The sequence below is a fragment of the Bos indicus genome, chromosome 8, assembly GCF_029378745.1.
Source record: "Bos indicus isolate NIAB-ARS_2022 breed Sahiwal x Tharparkar chromosome 8, NIAB-ARS_B.indTharparkar_mat_pri_1.0, whole genome shotgun sequence".
In the NCBI taxonomy this organism is placed as follows: domain Eukaryota; kingdom Metazoa; phylum Chordata; class Mammalia; order Artiodactyla; family Bovidae; genus Bos; species Bos indicus.
In genome coordinates, this window is record NC_091767.1 from 8,823,049 (window position 1) to 8,844,132 (window position 21,084).

At 40.1% G+C, this 21,084-nt stretch overlaps 1 protein-coding gene across 3 annotated transcripts in view; it reads right to left on the minus strand.

Moving 5' to 3' along the window:
- Positions 1-21,084, minus strand: part of MSRA (methionine sulfoxide reductase A) — a 385,655-nt gene that overhangs the window by 198,081 nt on the left and 166,490 nt on the right. For 2 of the 3 annotated variants that reach the window (XM_070794409.1, XM_070794411.1), the window contains exon 3: positions 2,523-2,642. The exons of the other annotated variant lie outside the window; for it this stretch is intronic. In XM_070794409.1, coding sequence (XP_070650510.1) covers positions 2,523-2,642 — 120 coding nt within the window. The remainder of the gene's footprint in view (positions 1-2,522; positions 2,643-21,084) is intronic. 3 annotated transcript variants of the gene reach the window in all.

The window sequence follows — 21,084 nt, forward strand, 5'->3', positions numbered from 1 at the left end:
ATTAACATTTTGCTGGTAGAGAGTAACAATATAAGCAGAAGATATCTGGATGTTATCTTAGCAACCTTTTCTCTTAAGCTATTAAGTTGTGTCTGCAATTATAGGAAGGAATATATTCATTTCCATTCCTAAGACTTAAGAGGATACACCTGGGCAATCTCCAGGGTTCATCTGAATCTCTCTATTTATAGTTCTGCATAAGCTGTTTCATTTTGAAACAGAAGCAAAGGGAAAAAGAAGATTAACCATTAACAAATTTGTCTGATATACTATATTCTCAACATCAATCAGAATATTTCACTTCTTCTCCAGAAGGAAGAAAAATAAGAATAGGAATATTTTTATGATAATTTCATAGTTGCACAGTTCAAATCTCACATCAAAACCAGAATTCATATTGTAGCAAACACATCAACATGCTCATTATTGAACAAATTCCTACACTCCAGTTCCTCCCTGACTCATCCTCAGTGCCCTTAAAGAGCTGAGAGGGCCCTCCACAGATAACACCAATGTGAACCTTTATTTTTAAACAATAAAACTATTTACATATTTTTAAAAATCCTACTTCTGTCAATGTGATGGACTATATGCTAGATAAACTCTCTCTATTAAGAACTGTTTAAGATAGTAAATAAAATATTCTTTTAAAAAATGTGTTTCACAGTATAGATGTGCCTCAAAAAATTCAAAACAGAACTATTATATGATTCAATGACCTCTCTTCTGGGTATATATACAAAGATAGAGAAATCCACGTCTTAAAGAGACATCTGGGTTCCCATGCTCACTGCAGCATTATTTGAAATGGACAAGGTATGGAAACAATCTTAAGTATTTGTCAGTGAAGGGAAAAAGAAGACATGCCACATACACAATGGAACATAATTCAGCCTAAAAATGAAGGAAATCCTGCCATGTGCAATAACATGGATGAACCTGCAGGACATTATGCTAAGCAAAATAAGCTAGACACAGAAAAAAATACTATACGATTTCACTCAGAAGTGGAATCTAAAAAAAACTGAACTCACAGAAGCAGAGTAGAATGGTGGTTACCAGGGAAATGGGGAGATGTTGGTCAAAGCGTACAAACTTTCCTTCATGTAAAACAAATTAGTTCTAGAGATGCAATGTACAGTGTGGTGACTGTACTTAATACAGTGTTATATACTTGGAATCGTCTAAGAGAATAGATCAAAGGTGCTTTCATCACACATTAAAAAAAGTTTGTGAGGAGATGGGTATGTTAATTAGCTTGATTATTAGAATAACTTCACTACGTATACCAAAGTATCACATTTTACATCTTAAATATATACTACTTTTATTTTAAAAATGAAAAATAAAGTTTTAAAATAGAAAAATAATACGTTTTAAATGCTCCTGGAGCTGGCAGAAAGACAAAAAATCTTCAAAGGCCAGAAACAATAAAACAAAACAAATTCCAGAAAGACGATTTGGTAATTGAGATAGAGGATGTCATGGAAGCATCTGCCTATCCAGGTCAGCAAATATTTTTCTGTAAAGGTCCAGATCATAAACATTTTAGGTTTCAGAGGACATACAGTCTCAGAGGCATCCACTCAACTCTGAGACTGTGGCATGAAAACATTCACAGATAACATAAACAAAGAGCAAACGACTGTGTTTCAAAAAGATTTTACTTATATAAACAGACAGCAGGCAGAATTTAGCCTCCAAGCCACAGTTTGCCTTTCCCTCAGTATAGCCTGATTTTTCATGTTTTTCCCTCAAGAAAGAAGTCTGGTAGATGACATTCTTGTCCCAGGTGATAGAATGATGCGGTAACGGTCCCAATTTCTTCACATCACCCTGTAAACACACAGACTCCAGGCTAGACCATGTGACCTGCTGTGGTCAATGGGACCATAGTAAATGTGATACAGAAACTTGAAAAGTACTAGCAGAATGGCGCTTGTTCTCTCTTACTCTGCATCCACTATCGCGTGAATTTACCCAGGCCAGGGTGCTGAAGATATACTCATCATCCTCATTACCCTAGGCAAGAAGAGGTGATGGCAGCAGAAATTGCCCAATATATGATGAAGCCACTGATGACCAATCAGCACCCAGGGAACCCAACAGTCGACTGCAGTCCCATGAATGAACCCAGATGAAATCAGCAGAAGAACCATCCAGCTGAACGTAGTCTAAATTGCTGACCCACAGAATCATAAGGTAACAAATGATCATTTTAGAGATTACGTTTCAGGGTGATTCTTCTGCAAGAAAAGCTACATGGCACGTTCTGTAGGAAGTCTATTGTTTTCTGAATATAAAAAGTGAAAGGTCAGCAACTATATTTATAGAAATGGGCAAGAGAAAACTGAAAAAAACACACAAAAAATTTATTTCCATTTTGTTTTTTGTTTTTTTTTATCTTTTTTTTTAAATTTTATTTTTAAACTTTACATAATTGTATTAGTTTTGCCAAATATATTTCCATTTTGAAGATCCTGTCACCTGCCAGCAGGGACAAGTCCGGAAAGTCTTCCTACCTGAGCAGACTTCTTTATAAGTAGGATTGGGAGTATAGCCTCCTGCAAAACCAACTTGAGTTGAATATACACCTTTCAGGGTCCAGAATTTCCTTTCAGCTCCCCAGAAACAGCCCATTCCTAAGAAAAACATGATACTGGTTAGTCCTTTATTAAAAACAAGGCAGTCATTGCATATCAGGAGTTCTGTCACACTAGGAAAACGTTCTTCTTGTTATCTGGTAATCAAACATGAGTAAGATTTTATCTTTTAAAGAAGTAGAGTTTTTAACGTCTATAAAGAATTTAATTTAAGGTTGTTTTCACAGAATGTCTCTTTGCTTTTGTTAGTGTTGTTCAGTCATTATGTCTCACTCTTTTTGACCCCATGCACTGCAGCATGCCGGGCTCCTCTGTCCTCCACTATCTCCCCAGGTCTGTTCAAATTCATGTCCATTGAGTCAGTGATGCTTTCTAATCATCTCATCCTCTTTGCTTTAGTTGTGTAAAAACTTTTAAAAAAACCTCAAATTTTAATAGTTTGTAAAGTTATACCTTTTGAAATAATATAGCAAAAGGATAACTGGATTTGATGAATGATTTCCACACTCCATTCATTATGGACTTGTCAAAACATAATAAGTTGTAGGAACAGTAGAAATTTATTTAATGATCAGTATCCTGGTCAGGCTTTCTTTAAAAATTCTAACAAAGGAAGGTAACACTAAATTACTGATTTAAATGGGAAAACATCCCCCAGATCAAAACAGATTGACACAGTATTTGATTAACAATTTCACACATGTGTTCAGTTTGAAATTTTTTTTAATTCATTAGAAATTTTCATGTGATAAATCACTGCTCACCAAAAAGAACATTTTTCTGAGTTCAATTACTGAATATGATAAAGAAAGAAAGAGACAGAGGAAGGCAGGGAAAGAGAGTAACAAATAAAGGCACAAAAGTTGTTTTCCATTCAATTAGCACACATGTGCTCACACCAGTGGTTAGGTATTAGATTCCTTTGAATATATGATGAAAACTAAGACCTACCTCCCAAGAATGCACATACTTACACTCATCTAAAATGTTGTATTACATTTCCTTGTCTCCAGATAAAGAACCTTCCTTTTTCTACCATGAATTTCTAAACTTCCACAACTATTCTGTGGTCAATTTCTAGACGTAAACAAGATTACTGCCTTACTCAAGTTTACCTGGCTTTATTAAGTCATATATAATTAAAATATTGGGTAGAACAACAGTTATCAAATTAATATATGCCTCCTGCTTTAACAATCACTAGATCTGTTAGATTTGATGACAGAGCTAAAAGAAAAATTAGAAGTTTAGTGAAATTCTTGACACTTGTTAATATTCTACTTTAAGAATTCAGAGCAACAACCACCAAAACCAAATGTGCATGATGTTATACATTATACAAAAATACACTTGCTCAAATGTGATGGGAAACATACTAACCGAAAATAGGCTAAGTTAAAAAATATGATAGAGCCAAATGATGAAATTTAATGCAGTAAAAAGTTACTGTTGTGGTAACAATGCAATATGGAAATATGTATATAACTGCATCATAATTAACCCAAAGCTAAATTTAAAAGGGAATAAGACAATTATAGGCGTGTTCTTATTATAACTATGAAAAAATATTCATACCAAAATAGACTAGAAAGAAATACATAAAATCATAATCATGATTATATTACAGTGGTGAGAATACACAATTTTTTTTTCAAGTTCTTATATAATAGGTTCACATTACTTTAAAAACAAAAATACATACCTTTTAAAAAGGAAAGCAAACAATTCAAAGAAAAAATAAGCATCTGCATTGTTCGAGTTACATGCCACTAAATATCATTTTTTTCTGTTTACAAGTGAATTGTTTGCTACTAGTGAATGTAACTGGGCTTCCTTGGTGGTTCAGATGGTAAAGAATCTGCCTACAATGCAGGAGTGAATATGACTAGGTATTTACTGAGTATTCCTAAAAACTGACCATCCTCAAGTCTCTGGAACAAGAATTCACTATTAATTTTATTTCATTGCATTCCTGAGATGAGGGGACTATATTAGTCAGAGTTTTCTGAAGAAACAGAACCAACAGGATTTAAACAGATCTATATAGAGAGATTCATTATGAGGAATTTGATCCTAAGTTATGGAGGCAAGGACGTCCCATGAGCTACAGTCTGCAAGCTGGAGGCCCAGGAAAGGCATAATCTTAGTCCAAACCTGAAAGTCTGAGAGTCAGGGAATCCAATGATGTGAATCCCAGTCTAAGTTTGAAGGCTGATAACCAGAGCACTGATGTTTGAGGGCAGGAGGAGATGGGTGTCCCAGCTCAGACAGAGTGAATTCACCCTCCGTCTCCTGCTTTGTTCTATGCAGCCCCTCAATGGACTGGATGATGCCCACTCACGCTGGTGAGGTTGATCTATTCCATGTACTGACTCAAATGCTAAGCTCTTGCAGAAACTCTCATGGACACATCCAGAAATGACGCTTCACAGGTTTTCTGGGCATCCCAGAGCCAGGTCAAGTTGACACATAAAATGATCGGTCACGGGAATGACGACAGGGAATCTCTGGAGAAAGACGGGTGAAAAAGGAGCTGGGCAGTACCACTGCACAGAAAAGGCCACAGAGCCATCCAGGAGATGGGCAGTGTGCAAGCTGAAGGCACCTGAGCCTCCGAAGTTTAGTAGTCTGTAGGAGTTGCTGAAGAAAATATTTCTGTGTCTCACAGTGACTAAGCGTGATGGTACGAAAGAGTACTGCACGCCTTCAGTATTCTCCACACACGGTATGGTGCTGGTGTCTAGTCGCTAGGTCGTGTCCAGCTCTTTGGTGACCCCACGGACTGTAGCCCTCCAGGCTCCATGGGGTTCTCCAGGCAAGAATACTGGAGTGGGTTGCCATTCCCTTCTCCAGGAAATCTTCCCGGAACAGGGATCGAACCCATGTCTCCCACACTGTGGGCGGATTCTTTACCACTGAGCCACCAGGGAAGCCCACACAGGGTCTATAACAGGTTGTTTTAGCAGCCAGCTTACCCTGATCGTCGTCTACAGTCCTACTGTCTATGCCCCCAGAGTCTAAATCTCCTATGTCTTCACTACATCCTCATGATATAGATTCATAAAACTTAAAACGACCAAACAAAAATCTACTGAAGGTAGAGAAATATTTACCCACCCCCCTTTTCGTTTACTGGGGATCAAGAAAAGAACTCTGATAGCAAGGAGAATGAACTAGCTCCATCTGGGAAAAGGTCTCCAAGAGGGGCGTGGCTGAAATAATGTCCCAGGGTATATAACCAAGGTTGATATTTCTGTAAAGGTATTTAACTTAGGATGGGGGTGGCTGTAAGAATAAAACTCCTTGAAGCAATCAGATGTTTTATCTAGTGGCTTCCAGTATAACCTAAGCATTCTTTTATTTGCCTTTGAGTATGTATGTGTTTAAACAAAGAGAGGTTTATTTATGGCAGAATGTCTCAGAATTTATGGGTCTAGTAAGCAACACGAATATCATCTAAAATATGTTTTATTTAAAATATTTTATATTTTAACCTTTTATTATAAATAAACCAGATACAGAAAACCCACATGCAACATATGCACAACTCAGTGTGTTATTATACTCGAACAGTCTAGTAACCACCACCCAGCTCAAAATTTAGAATTTGCCATCCACCCCAGGAAACCTTCCTTACATCACACCCCAATCACAACTCTCTTTCTTCCCCCAAGGCTAACCACTGTCTGAATTTTATAGTGTTTACTTATTGATGCTTCTTTTATCATTTTATCATTCTAGGTATCCATCCTGATACTACAGTTTGGTCCTACTCATTTAAAAAATCTGATTATGTCTTTTAAATTCTTTCAGTGGACAGGCTCCCACTCCATTCTAATCCTTTATCCACTGAAGAAAACTCAAGCCACTTGACCTGCAGAATTTCCCACAGTGTAGATTTTGCCAATTGCATTCTCCTGGTGCAAGTCAACCTGTTCCTCTATCCTTAATATTTCCTGCAAATTTGCTGCTGGATCCAGAGGTGTGATCCACACTCAGATTTCATCCTTTGGCAAAACTATGGGTGGTACTATGGTATGTTTTTAACTTTTTAAAAGTTTTTCCAGCTTTATTGGTATATGATTGACATATGACATGTAAGTTTACTGTAAAGAATGTCATCACGTACTTGACACACAAACATACTGTGAAATAATTAAAGCAATAAGGTTAGTTAACGCATTTATCACCTCACACGATTCCAATTTTTTGTAGTGAGAATATGTAAAACTTACTCTCTTAGCAACTTTCAATTATATAGTATTATTAGCTATAGTCACCATGGGGAATATTAGATCCCCAGAATTTACTCATCACTAGAATTTTTTATCCCCCACACACAGACTCTGGAAACCACCATTCTACTCTGTGTTCCGATGAATGTGGCGGTTTCTTTAGATTCCAATGTAAGTGAAATGATACAGTATCTGTCTTCCTCTGTACGACTTATTTCATTTAGGATAATGCCTGAAAGTTCTAGCGTGTTGTCACAAATGGCAGAATTCCTGTTTTTAGTGGCTTTTTATGGTTTTTATCATTATTATTATAGTAATTATTCCATTATGTGTGTGTATATATTTACACACACATCAATAACACGCCTGGAGAATCCCAGGGACGGGGGAGCCTGGTGGGCTGCCGTCTGTGGGGTCACACAGAGTCAGACACGACTGAAGTGACTTAGCACCAGCAGCAACAACACACCATTTTATCCATTAATCTGTTGATAGCCACTTAGGTTGTCTCCATCTGTTGGCTACCATGGATAATGCTGAAATGAACATGGGAGTAGAGATATCTCTTTAAGACAGTGATTTCGTTTTCTTCAGATATATAACTCAGAAGTGGGACTAGTTGATTATATGGTAGTTCTAGTTCTAATTTCTGAGGAACTTCCACACTGCTTTCCATAATGGCTATACCAATTTATATTCCCACCAACAGTGCCCTAGGGTTCCCTTTTCTCCATACCTATGGTATCAGTTGTAATGTCTCCTCTTTCATTTAGAGTTTTGTTTATTTGAACCCTCTCTCCTTTATTCTTGGTTAGTCTAGCTAAAGGTTTGTCAATTTTCTTTTCTCTTTCAAGAAACCAACCCTTTGTTTCAATTATTTTTTTCTGTTGTCTTTCTACTCTCGATTTCATTTACTTCTGCTCTGATCTTTATTATTTCCTTCCTTCTGATAACTTTGGTCTTAGAGTATTCTTTTTCTAAATCCTTAAGGTGTAAAGTAAGGCTGTTTACTTGAGATCTCTCTTTTCCTTCAATGTAGGCACTCATCACTATACACTTCCCTCTTGGAACTGCATCCATCTATATGGATAACCAAGTATCCAAAATAAATTATTATTTATTAAATAATCTATTATTTCCTCATTTATCTCTAATCTCATCTCTATCCTATATCATTTTGAGTGATCCTGTTCTGGGCTATATATTATGTTCCACTCATTTGTCTATTAGGAGAAGGCATGAGCAACCCACTCCACTACTCTTGCCTGGAAAATCCCATGGATGGAGGAGCCTGGTAGGCGGCAGTCCATGGGGTCGCTGAGGGTCGAACACGACTGAGCAACTTCACTTTCAGTTTTCACTTTCATGCATTGGAGAAGGGAACGGCAACCCACTCCAGTATTCTCGCCTGGAGAATCCCAGGGACACAGGAGCCTGGTGGGCTGCCGTCTATGGGGTTGCACAGAGTTGGACACGACCGACTCTGTACAAATAACACACTGGTCTTCGTTCATGTATTCAACAAATATTTATTCATTGCCCACCAGGTGTCAAGAAGTACTCTAGGCACTTGGAGTACATGAATGAATAAAACAAAGAGCCTAACTTTTACAGTGCTTATACTCTGGTGGCAAAAGACAGATAATATACAGTATAAATAATAAATAAGCATGTGATATGGCAAGTTAGAGGTAAGGAGCTATTTTTTTAAAAAAAGAAAAGTTGAACAGGGTCAGATGGATCAGGAATGCTGGAGAAGGTGCAATGTTAAATAAGGTTTTGGGGTGAACCTCAAAGAGGTAGTAACTGCAACAAAGACTTGAATGCAGTGAAGAGGTCACCCATTCAGTTTTCTGGGCCATAGGAATATGTTCTTGGACATATTCCAAGAACATGTTCTCCCATGTTCTTGGAATAGAAAAGCATCACCACAAAGGCACTAAGAACATGCCTGCAATGTCTGAAGTGGCAGGAAAGACGCCAGGATGATGGGTGGAGTTGGCAGAAGCAGTGAGATACACAGCAGTAAGCTGGATCACACAGGGTCTTGGGGGCTACTGTAAGGACTTTGGACTTTACTTTGAATGAAATGGATAACCATGGCTAAGTTTTGAGCAGGAGAGGGAAATTATATAACTCATGTTTCACGAGGTCCACTCTGGCTGTTCTCTGCTGAGAACAGACTGGAGTGGACCAAGCAGAGAAGCAGGGAGGAAACCACTGCTGTGATCCAAGTGAGAGATGATGGTGGATTACACCAGAGAGCAGTCACGTGTCATGATCAGATGTGGGATACATCTTGTAGAACCAAAAGGATTTCCCGACAGCAGGGTTTGAGAGAAACAGAGAGGCAAGGATGGTTCTAAGATTATTGGTTTGAGTGGAGAACAGTGTGGGTGGGGATGGTTTGTAGGGAAAGATCAGGGGTTGCAATCACTTGAATTTTAATGAGGCATACTAATTTGGTAGAGCAAGTCTTCTTATCTCACACGTCTTCAAAATTTTCTTTTTTTCTTTTCTTTTCTTTCTTTTTAGGCATTAGGCATTAGGAAAAACTTTAAAAAGAAAGAAAAGAAAATTTAAAAAAAGCTATTCTTGACTCTTTCTGTCGATGAACATAATACAGCTATCCATTTATTCAGGTCTTCTTGGCTGTCCTTCAATACCATCTTATTGTTTTCTCCATAAAGGTCTTATATATTTTTATTACATACAGTTCTGTGTATCTTACGATTTGTGTCACTGCTATAAACTTTCTATTATACCTTTTTATTGGTTAGAGCTGGGATATATAAAACCCGCTGATCTTAGTTTGCTTTTCATACACTCAGAAAACTTAAAGAATTCTCTTCCTAGTTCTAATGGTTTTACTCCATGTTCTCTTTGATTTTCTATATAATACTTCATACAAATGACAATTTTGTATCTCCCTGTCCAATCATTATTGTCCTTCTTTTATCTCATCCTATTGCATTGGCTAGGACCTTCCACACAAGGCTGAATAATGGGGGTGACAGGAGAAAGCCTTGTTTCATCCTAATGCTAGTGAGAATGCTCCAATAAGGATGAGGTTTGCTGCAGGTTTTCGGCAAATATCCTTTTTCAGGTTAGGAACATTTCCTTCCATTCCGAGTTGTAAAGAGCTTTATGCCGTGAATAAGTTTTGAGTTTTAACAATGCTTGCATCCTTTTGAGAAGATCATAGAGATTCCAAACCTTTTAATCTCTCAAAGTAATATATCACATTTATAAGTTTTTCTGAACCATCCTTCAATAAACCTTACCTACTCATAATGCTTTTTAATATGAAAGAAATACTTTTATGAATATTTTACTTCAATGTTTTCATTTATGTTTGTAAGGAAAATATGTCATAATTTTATTTCCTTGTACGACCTTGTCCACAATTAGAATCAAGGTTATATTGGCCTCATAAAATGGATTGTTAACATTTTTTTCTTTTTTCTCCTATTTAACGCTGCATTAGAAAAATTTATTTGGTCCTTGGAGTTATAATAAACCTTTCTGAACCCCCTAGACCTTGTGTCTTTGGAGAGGAGAGGGGAGGCATTAGGAAAAACTTTGATTGCTTCACTGCCATGAGTTTATTCAAGTGGTCCTATTTCTATTTCTGTTTTTAGACATTCTCATCACAAAACAAAATTTGGCTTTCAGTGATTCCTCCCCTTTTTTTTAGTTTTCTACATCTGCTCTTTCTTTACAATTATCTTGTTATACAGTTTACTTTTAGTCTGTTCCTTCCCTAGTTTCTTGATATGAATACTTAGGCTGTTTATTTTCAAGTGTTCTTATTTTCTGATAAACAACTTTAAAGCTTTAGATACATCCCACATACTTAAATATGTGGTACTTTCCTCGTCGCTCTTTTCTAGATATTTTATAATTTCCAAGTTACTTCCTTCTAACGCAGGATTACTTAAGGGTATAAAATTTAGCTTTCAAACATATGGCCTGTTTCTTACACTGTATCTTCATTTTTTGCTTTGCACTTAGAGAACATGGTCTTTATTGTGTTCTTTTGAAATCTGTTGAGACAGGTGAACCTTGGATACTTGGAGCATAAGAGGTGTCATTTACAGAATATAACAAAATGACTCTTTAAACAATATTTTATCTTTGGGACTTCCCTGGTGATCCAGGGGTAAAGAATCCACCTGCCGATGCAGGGACACGGGTTCAATCCCTGGTCTGGGAAGATCCCACATGCTGTGCAGCAAGTAAGCCTGCGCGTTGCAACTGCTGATCCTGAGGGCCACAAGTAGAGAGTCCAAGCACCGCAGCGAAAGATCCTGCGTGCCGTAACTAAGACCTGATGCAGCCAAGTAAACACACAGAAATTATGTCTCTTAAAAAATAGTACATGTGTTGTGATCCATATTTCTTTCACATTTTATCCAAATGCTTCCTCTCTTCCAGCTCTTTGCCCTACCGTTAGACATTACTCAGAACACAGCCATGTTCCCAGTCATTTCCAGAGCTACCTCCATGAGAGGGATCTCAGAAAGTCAGACAGGACAGCAAGAGAGACACAGCCTTCCTACTCCTGAGATCACAGGCTCCCCATCTTCCTCAGCTCCTTTGCAGTTTGACAGCTCAAGCTCACAAAGTCACTTTGCCTGTTTTTAACTTGCTGTAAGGTCCACATTTACACTTGCCTTTTTATGCCTTTAAAGCAGGCTTTTTCTATACGGTTCAAACCACATATCATCTATTTGGAAATGGCTCTGAACCCATAGGTCTAACCCCGGACCACCCAGCTAAGAAAGCTTTAGAAAGATGCATTTCCAACTCCCTCCTGCGTTATCTCCACCTGGAAGGCCCCCTGACATCCTGAATTCAAAACATCTAACACTTAATTGACCAAGCAAGCCAGCATCGTTTCGATGTCTCTGTTTTAATGCTACTGGCATTTTCCTAGACCCTTCATAGGAAATCTGGGAGTCTCTGCTATTCTTCCCTTTCACTTGCCTCAGCCTCAGCAGTTTCCTGGGGTCCAGCCCCTCACCCTCACCCCTTTGCCCCCACCATCCTAGTCCCGATCAGCTGCTGCCTCTTCAACTGTCCTCGTACCTCAGCCCCGCTCCCTCACCCCACCCACCGCTTTCAAGTCAATTTCCATCACAGACACTTTCAAATTTGCTCTTTGTCTTCTTTAAAATCATGAGTAGGTAACATGTAAGAATCTTGGGACTTGCCAGATGGTGCAGCGGAAAAGAATCTGCCTGCAATGCAGGAGCCACAGGTTCAATCCTTGGATTGGGAAGGGCCTGATAGCTTACGGTGAATGGTCTTCAAAGAAGATTTAACTTCGGGACCAGGGACCAGGCTTGATCACTCATGAGCTTTCGTATAGCAGAGTTTTATTAAAGCATAAAAAGGGACAGAGAAAACTTCTGACATAGACATCAGAAGCGGGGTGGACAGTGCCCCCTGCTAGTTTTAGCAAGCTGTTTTATGTCTGTTAAAAAGTTATTAATCAGATAAGAGAGACACCTCAAGGCTGAGGGAGTTTCACCAGGCCCCTCTCCCACAATATGCATTTTTGAGATAGGAAGGCATGAGGTGTGTCATCCCCCGGCCATAAAACAATTGATATGAATACTGGTTTGTTGAGCTATTATCAGCCAAAAGTTAGCCTTAGGTGGAACCATTTTGAAGAAAGGCAAATTCCAAAGCAAATACATAGTTTCATTAACACAGCTTAAAAAAAAACTTCCGTAAGAAAAATGTATTGGTTAGCTCAAGGTTTGAGAAAGGTTAAGTTCAGGTGGAACCAGGTGTCATCATAGCAACAAAGAATTTTAAGAGACACTTGCAGCCTATTTCCTCCCTTTGGAGACCCCTGGCCTTCCTGCCTGTTAACTTCTCAATCCCCTGGAGGAGGGCATGGCAACCCACTCCAGTATTCTTGCCTGGAGAATCCCATGGACAGAGGAGCCTGGCTGGCTACAGTCCTTGAGGTCACAAAGAGTTGGACTCAACTGAGAGACTGAACGCACACACACACACACACACACACATCATATTAAATAATTCAGTAAGATGCTTTACGTATCACAACTTTTACTTGAAAACTATACAATTTTAACACAAGAAACCATACAGCAATCAGAATCTGATTGATATTATCAGTGTTTGGTAACAGTTAATTACCTTCTGTCCACGTCATTCCTAATACTGCTTTAGTTTTATTAAGTATTCTTTGCAGTCTCTTCCCACATTTAAAACATGTCCATATAGACACATTGTGTTGCTGTTCCATGATGAATGCAGCTCCCAGGTCTTTCTACACGTTGCTGTGTTTCACCCTCTACCCTGGGAATAGCCTCTGAAGAGCAGTAGATCTTTATTCACCAAGAGGATTCAAGAATGAGAATTCCAAGGTTGTAAGGGACCTGATCTCTCAAGTAGCTTAAAGGCCCTGCTGGTATTTTTTTTTAAGATTTTTTTTTAACGCAGACTATTTTTAAAGTCTTCACTGAATCTTTTACAATACTGCTTCTGTTTTATGTTGTGTTTTTTTTTTAGCCCCAGGACATGTGGGCTCTTAGGTCCCTGACCAGGGATAGAACCTGCAACCCCTGCATTGGAAAGCGAAGTCTCAACCACTGGACCACCAGGGAAGTCCCAAGACCCTGCTATTAATATTATTAACACATTCCTCAGCATCATGGCAAACAGTTGAACTGCCATTAACCTTGAAGCAGTCCAGTCCACCCCTGTAGATCTAACGACATTTAGGAAGCTCTTTCCTCCACTGAGCCAAAACCCTAGAGTGCTCCCTCCTTCGCTCTGATGCTCTCCTGTGAGGTCATACAGGACAAATTTAGCCCCTCTTCCTCAGGACAACTTTTCAACCCTTTGGCCATCTGCAGGCTCTGGTAACTCCATGAACCTCCTCTTGCAAGCTGATTACAAGCATCTTCATCTTTTCCTCACTACACAGATTTCTGAATCTGCTCACCATGTGCTTTCCTCAGAGTGTGCACAGTGTGTCTGGGCCCCTTCAAGGACAGTGGAGCCACAACCACTCCCCAGGAATGGGCTGATGAGGCAGTGGTGCCCTGGACAGGATGACCCTGGCCATGTCAGCACTGGAAAGCCTATAGGCTTCACAAACCAGCTCATTGGAAGCATCATGGTCCTCCCAGCTGCTGGAAAGCAAGTGGTTGCTAGCTGGACTAGAGGAAAATCGATGACAGATGGACAGCTGCACCGATTCAGGAGAAACACGCTCTTCCTGTGAAGGTGAACACAAGGCTGGAGACCAAGCCAGGTTAGAGTGAGCAGTCCATTTTATCAGGGCCTGACAAATATGTTCAACAGCTCGCCGGGGCAAAGAAAAGAAAGCCTTAAGAAAAAAAAAATAGTATTCAGTTTTCCTAGGAAGCATCCTTTAGTATTACTCTATTTCCTAGATATGTCTGTTCATGGGCCATGCCTTCTCTAGGCACTTGCAAATTTGTTTTACAGTGGGTGAGAGATTGATGGAATTTCTGTGAACAAATGAACATGACATTTGCCAGTGGGTGCTGATTAACACAGCAGAAGGCCTTCAGTTCTAGCTGAATCCTAAGAGAAAATGTAGGACACGTGGAGGCGGAAAAGAAACTCCAGATAAAGGAATTTTCCTGAAAGGCCGCCCAGATAATCTGCAACCACGAAGTACAATCGGACCGTCTTCTTATCTTTCCTGAGAAACAGAAAAACATTAAAGGGAGGCTCAGGTCAGCCTGGATCATTCCACTTCGTCAAGAAGGAACGGTATGGTACAGTTGGTGGGAGGACAGTTGGTGAAAAGCATCTCTATGGTTCTTGTTGCCCTTAAGATAAAGCACAATTTCCTTAACCTGGCTAACTGGGTGGGTAGTGATGCCAGCTAACCACAATGAGGATTCAGTTTAGCAGAAGAAAGAAATTATTATTTGTTGAGTGCCTACGATGATATGGCCATTGTGACTCTATAAAATGCACGTAGTCTATACCATTGAGACCTGCCCTGTGAAAAAGTTATCATTATTTTCATTTAATAAATGATGATTCCAGGATGCAGATTGCAATGATTTCCTAGTGAGAAGGAGAGCTAGGATCTGAACCCAAGTCTGAGTCCATCTCAACGTCACCATGGAACCAGAGAAGGGGGAACAACGCCTTCCAGAAGGAGTTAAGAGAGTGAAAATGGGGAAACGGGTGGCCTTTGAGAAAAACAGATCCTCCCCACTATATATGCATCCATGTTTATTAATCTTTGCTGTTGTTGCTGTTCCATCACTAAGTCTTTATGCCCACGCAAAACTTTATTCCTTGGTCCTGATTTGAGCCTTGCGTTTGACTCTCCAGTTTTGGCATTTATCTTGACTACCTCCCAATAATATTTCATCAAATTTATGGCTATTATTTCCTCAAACATGTATTTCTGCCCCAGTATCTCTCTCTGGGCTCCTTCTGACACTCCAATTACACATACATTAGACCAACTGACATGGTCTCATAATTACCAAGGCTCTCTTCATTTTTTTAAATTATTTTTTCTCTCTGTCCTTTTGTGTAGATAATTTCTATTGACTTGTCTTCAAGTTTACTGATCACTTCTAATGTAAAGTCCAATCTCCTGTGAAGATAATCCAGTAATAGCTCTTTAAATTTCAGATGCTGTGTTTTTCAGTCCTAGAAATTCTATTTCATTATTTTATAGTTTACATTTCTCTGTTGATATTACTCTATTACCCCACCCTGTCCATCTTTTTCCTGTAAATTGCTTCATGTATTTATAATATCTATTTTTGATCCTCGTCTGCTAATTTAAACATCGGACTCACCTCTTGGTCTGCTTCTATTGACTTTTTTCCTTTAACTATTAATCTCTTTTGTTTGTTTCTTTCTATTACTCCTTCCTTATGGAATATTTCCCAGTGACTTACCGGTACTCTAGCCGCCCTTAGACTCTGCCCCTTCAGCCTAGTAAGGGAGACACTTTCTATTCGCCTGCTTGCTCTTACTCTTTTAAATAAGCAACTGTGAACTTTTGGAAGTGCCCTCAGGGAAAAGGCTGGTTCAGTGTGGTGCTTACCAAGTTTGTTTCCCTTATTTCAAGAACTGTGTTCCCTCCAGGTTCTGCCCAGAGCCATACCTGGATGCCCTTCAGTGGCTCAGATGGTAAAGAGTCTGCCTGCAATGCAGAAAACCTGGGTTCGATTCCTGGGTCGGGAAGATCCCCTGAAGAAGGGAATGGTTACCCACTCCAGTATTCTTGCCTGGAGAATTCCATGGACAGGGGAGCCCAGCAGGCTACAATCCATAGGGTCACAAAGAGTTGGACATGACTGAACGACTAACACACACACATGATGGTTTAATAATATTGTGTTAGTTACTGCTGTATGACAACATGAATCAGCTGTGCGACCCCATAGACAGCAGCCCACCAGGCTCCCCATCCCTGGGATTCTCCAGGCAAGAACACTGGAGTGGGTTGCCATTTCATTCTCCAATGCATGAAAGTGAAAAGTGAAAGTGAAGTCGCTCAGTCATGTCCGACCCTCAGCGACCCCATGGACTGCAGCCTTCCAGGCTCCTCTGTCCATGGGATTTTCCAGGCAAGAGTTCTGGAGTGGGGTGCCATTGCCTTCTCCGATACATATATACATATGTATATATACATACACACCCTCTTGGACCTCCCTCCCACCCACCTCCCGTCCCACCCTTCTAGGTCATCACAGAGTACTGGCTAAGCTCCCTGTGCTATATTTCCTTGCCCTTAAAAAAACAAAACAAACAAACAAAAAAAAAACTGTTGCATTGGGCATAAGAAATTTCATTCATAGGAATTACTTTACTTTTATTTACTTTACTTATACACAGCATTATTCCAAAAGAAGAATTTGAGACAACTTACCAAAAAAACATATTAAATAATAAATAATAAAAATAAAATGAGACCAAAAATGAGTCAGTAAATAGCTTCCCTTCTTGAATTTCAAAATATTTGGCAGTGAGAATCACAGACGGTTTTACCTACTCTGTCTGTAAAAACTGGAAAGCAGAGAAAACGCACCCTGATAAATATGTCTCCTGTTACCTCTAACACAGTCACAATATTAAGCCAAAAACATAAAAAAGAGCTCCAGGTGAGAGAGCCCAGCTGTTAGTCTTTGCAGTGGGCAGCATTCCTGGGAAGGCTTTGTCACTGCTTGGATCCTCATACATTGTCATCATTTTGATATTCTGAAAGCATGTCACCTCTAGAAGCCAGCCAGCCCCGAGCCCTTAGGCCCTCTCTGGAGTTGCTTTTACACCCTGGGCTGTGGAAGTTCAGGACTGGGACATGCCCAGGAGCATCTGGTCACAAGATCTGGGGCGAGAACTAGAGAGAAGATGGTGGCCCCTCAGATCCAGCTTTGCTTCTGCCACCTGACTGTGCGCCTGCTTCTTTGTTTTACCCAAATCTGTTGAGGCAATCTGTCTACTGTGATTATATTTTCAAATGTTTGACCAAATGGTTACAAGTTTTAATAGGTTGATTAAATGCCCAAGTGAAAATGGTCATTCAGTCCAATTAAAGAGGTTTCCATCACTTGTTAAATCACTTTTGACTTAAGCAACTATACTTATACATGCTTCTGACTCATGAATATACATTTAATCCATATTCAGATACATGGAGCAAAACAGTAAACATAGGGAAAAAAACGAAGTTGCTTTCCTAATCAACCGGAGGTCAAGGTAACCAAATTGTTGATAAAGGGAAGTTTCTTTTTTTAGAAATATTGTAGGCCATAAATAAAGGGGAATGCAAGAATTTAAATACCACCATCTTGCAGCTTCTAATAAAATAACAGATTAAGACAATGATCATTAGGGGCTGCTGACTTCACCAAAAGAGAGAGAACCAGTTATTCAATGTCTCCTGGATGCTTACACACCCCACCTATGGATTCTGATCAGTCTTCTAATTTCCAATTTGCAGAAAATACAGAGGCTTTACAAGCATGTTCATGCAATCCAGGCTGAAGGAGACAGTACCAGAATAAATGATCTAGTTTTTTAAACAAATAAATTATAAGGAAAAATAGATAGAAGGGTGAATTTATAGACCAAAAGAGACTAAATCAATTGCAGTATATGGACTCTATTTGGATCTTGATTCAAAGGGATGGTTTGAAAAAACATTTATAAGACAAGAGTAGAAATACGCACTCATGGGATATTTGATGATATTATGGAACTATTTTTTGAGGTATGATAATGGCATTGTGGTACGTTTTCTTAAAATCTGCTCTTAGAAAGAGATACGTGCCTAACTATTCCTGGGATGAAATGATATGATACCTGAGATTTGCTGTGAAACAACCTGGGATGGAGAAGAGAGTGTGAGTAGGAACAGAGATGAAGCACATAATCCCTGAGTGACAACTGCTGAAGCTGAGTTACTGAAGCTTCACTATATTAGTCTACTTTTACACATGGTTGAGATTTTTCATAATAAAGAATGAAAAATTAAGCATTTTTTAAAACTCCACTGAAAGAAATAACAGGGCTCATGCTCAGTCACTCAGTCGTGTCCGACTCTTTGTGACCCCATGGACTGTAGCCTGCCAGGCTCCTCTGTCTGTGGGATTCTCCAGGCACAAATACTGGAGTGGGTTGCCATTCCCTGCTCCAGGGGATCTTCCCCACCCAGGCATCGAACCCAGGTCTCCTGCATTGCAGGCAGATTCTTGACCGTCTGAGCTATTGGGGAAGCCCATCACCTAACTCCAAAGATGTCTGTGAATTCTGAGTTCTTCAGGGACCCTGCAACTTTTGGTGGGAGGGTGTGCTTACTTTCTGGTTCTTACAAGTGTTCCACGTGGTTGGGGTTGATGGATACGTGATCTCCAGACCAATCAAGGGTTACTTTATCAGACACTACTTGACCCACTGCTTCCTACCAAGGGTGCAGTTGCTTTCTCCAGACACAGAAATCCCCACCAACCTCCAGCTGCCATGCTCTCACCCTCCCCACCCCAGGACGGGCATCTCCAACACCATGCCTGTGCCTTCTGGACCAGGACCAGGGCCAGGACAATCCTGGGCAGTGCCACACACAACAAAAGGAATTTTCAACATGGCACTTTGAAAAGTCTCTCCCCGCCTTGCCCCTGTTATTTGACCTTTCCACACTCAAAAAGGAAATGAAAGCTGAGATCATTACACACATGCAAAAGACACATAAAATAAAATGTGTCTTAAAGCATGTCTCCACATGACCAGCTACATGTCCCTTAAAGGTGTCTCAGATTACCCTGAGAAAGGCCTATTTTGGCTTCCCCAAGTGCCTCCTCACTTCAGAAGTTCGCACCAGTGAGCAGCCTGCTGTTCTAACCATCTTGTGAATTTAGATTGTTTGGTTAATTATAAACACATTTCAAAGTCATTCTTTCTGGCCTTTTCCTTGGAATGAGTGACTGCCGCTCCACAGCTCACAGAATAGTCTTCCATAGTTTTCAGTCAAGGTTCAGGGAGAAATATGCCACACCGGGATTTGATTATTTACCAACATAATGTTGGATCCTGGCCAACGAGACACCAATATATTTTTCCTTTGAAGTCTGACATATTGCCTGCTGCTTTCAATGCTGTGTTCTTGGCCAGGAGACAAAATAACTGTGGCTGTTTCAAAAATCACCTCTGATTCAATTCGGGGTGGGGAGGGGGGTGCAGATATCTTATGATTGGTTCATCTTACAGACAATGAGCCCTTCTCCTACAGAAGGTGTGTCCCCTGAGGTGGGGCATGTCTATGGGCCTCTGACAGCCACTGGCCCCTGCTCTGGGATCAGTCCTCCCACACAGCTAGTTGGGAAAGAGTTTAGCAAATTCTTGGCTCTGTGGCTAGAAACAGAGAAGTGTAACAAGATCACAGTACATTCTCATGATGTCTTGGGTTGTCTTTTGCTTCCTCTTGTTTGAAGAGCCCAAAAGACTAGGACACAGAAAACAGGTTTTGTAGTAGTTTGAGTTTCCAGAGCTATCCCTGCCAGGATCAGTTCAGTTCAGTCGCTCAGTCGTATCCAACTCTTTGTGACCCCATGGACTGAAGCATGCCAGGCTTCCCTGTCCGTCACCAACTCCCGGAGCTTACTCAAACTCATGTCCACCGAGTTGCTGATGCCATCCAACCATCTCATCCTCTGTCATCCCCTTCTCCTTCCACCTTCAATCTTTTCCAGCATCAGGGTCTTTTCAAATGAGTCAATTCTTCGCATCAGGTGACCAAAGTATTGGAGTTTCGGCTTCAGCATCAGTCCTTCCAATTAATATTCAGGATTGATTTCCTTTAGGATGGACTGCTTGGATCTCCTTGCAGTCCAAGGGACTCTCAAGAGTCTCCTCCAACACCACAGTTCAAAAGCATCAATTCTTCAGCGCTCAGGTTTCTTTATAGTCCAACTCTCACATCCATACATGACCACTGGAAAAACCATAGCTTTGGCTAGACAGGCCTTTGTTGGCAAAGTAATGTCTCTGCTTTTTAATATGCTGTCTAGGTTGGTCATATCTTTTCTTCCAACGAGCAAGTATCTTCTAATTTCATGGCTGCAGTCACCATCTGCAGTGATTTTGGAGCCCCCCAAAATAAAGTCTGTCACTGCTTCCCCATCTATTTGCCATGAACTGATGGGACCAGATGCCATGATCTTCGTTTTCTGAATGTTGATCTGCCAGGCTGGGGGGAGCCTAAAACCCAGAATAACCTTAAGAATTCCCTGAGCTACTTCTGCTGTTGTTGTTTGTCATCTATCATTTCCTGACCACTGCAGCCTCTCACTGCAGAATTTTTACCTCTCACCAAACTGCCTAGATGGGGGTTTCTAAACGACAGCACCAAAGAATTTACAGTTAGAAGTAATTTTTTTCAAAATGGTTTAACACTCTGAAACAAAGACAATTCTCATTAATTGAGAAGAAAACCTCTTAAAAGTTATTTACTTCCACTTCCCAACTAGGTAGAATTGATTTCCCATTTGAATACCTCTACTGATGAAGAGTTCATTGCCCTACAGCACTGGACAGTGTGTGTTAGTTGCTCAGTTGTGTACGACTCTGTGCAACACCATGGACTGTAGCCCACCAGGCTCCTCTGTCCATGGGATTCTCTAAGCAAGAATACTGGAGTGGGTTGCCATGTCCTCCTCCAGGAGATCTTCCTGACCCAGGGTTCAAACCTGCGTGTCCTATAT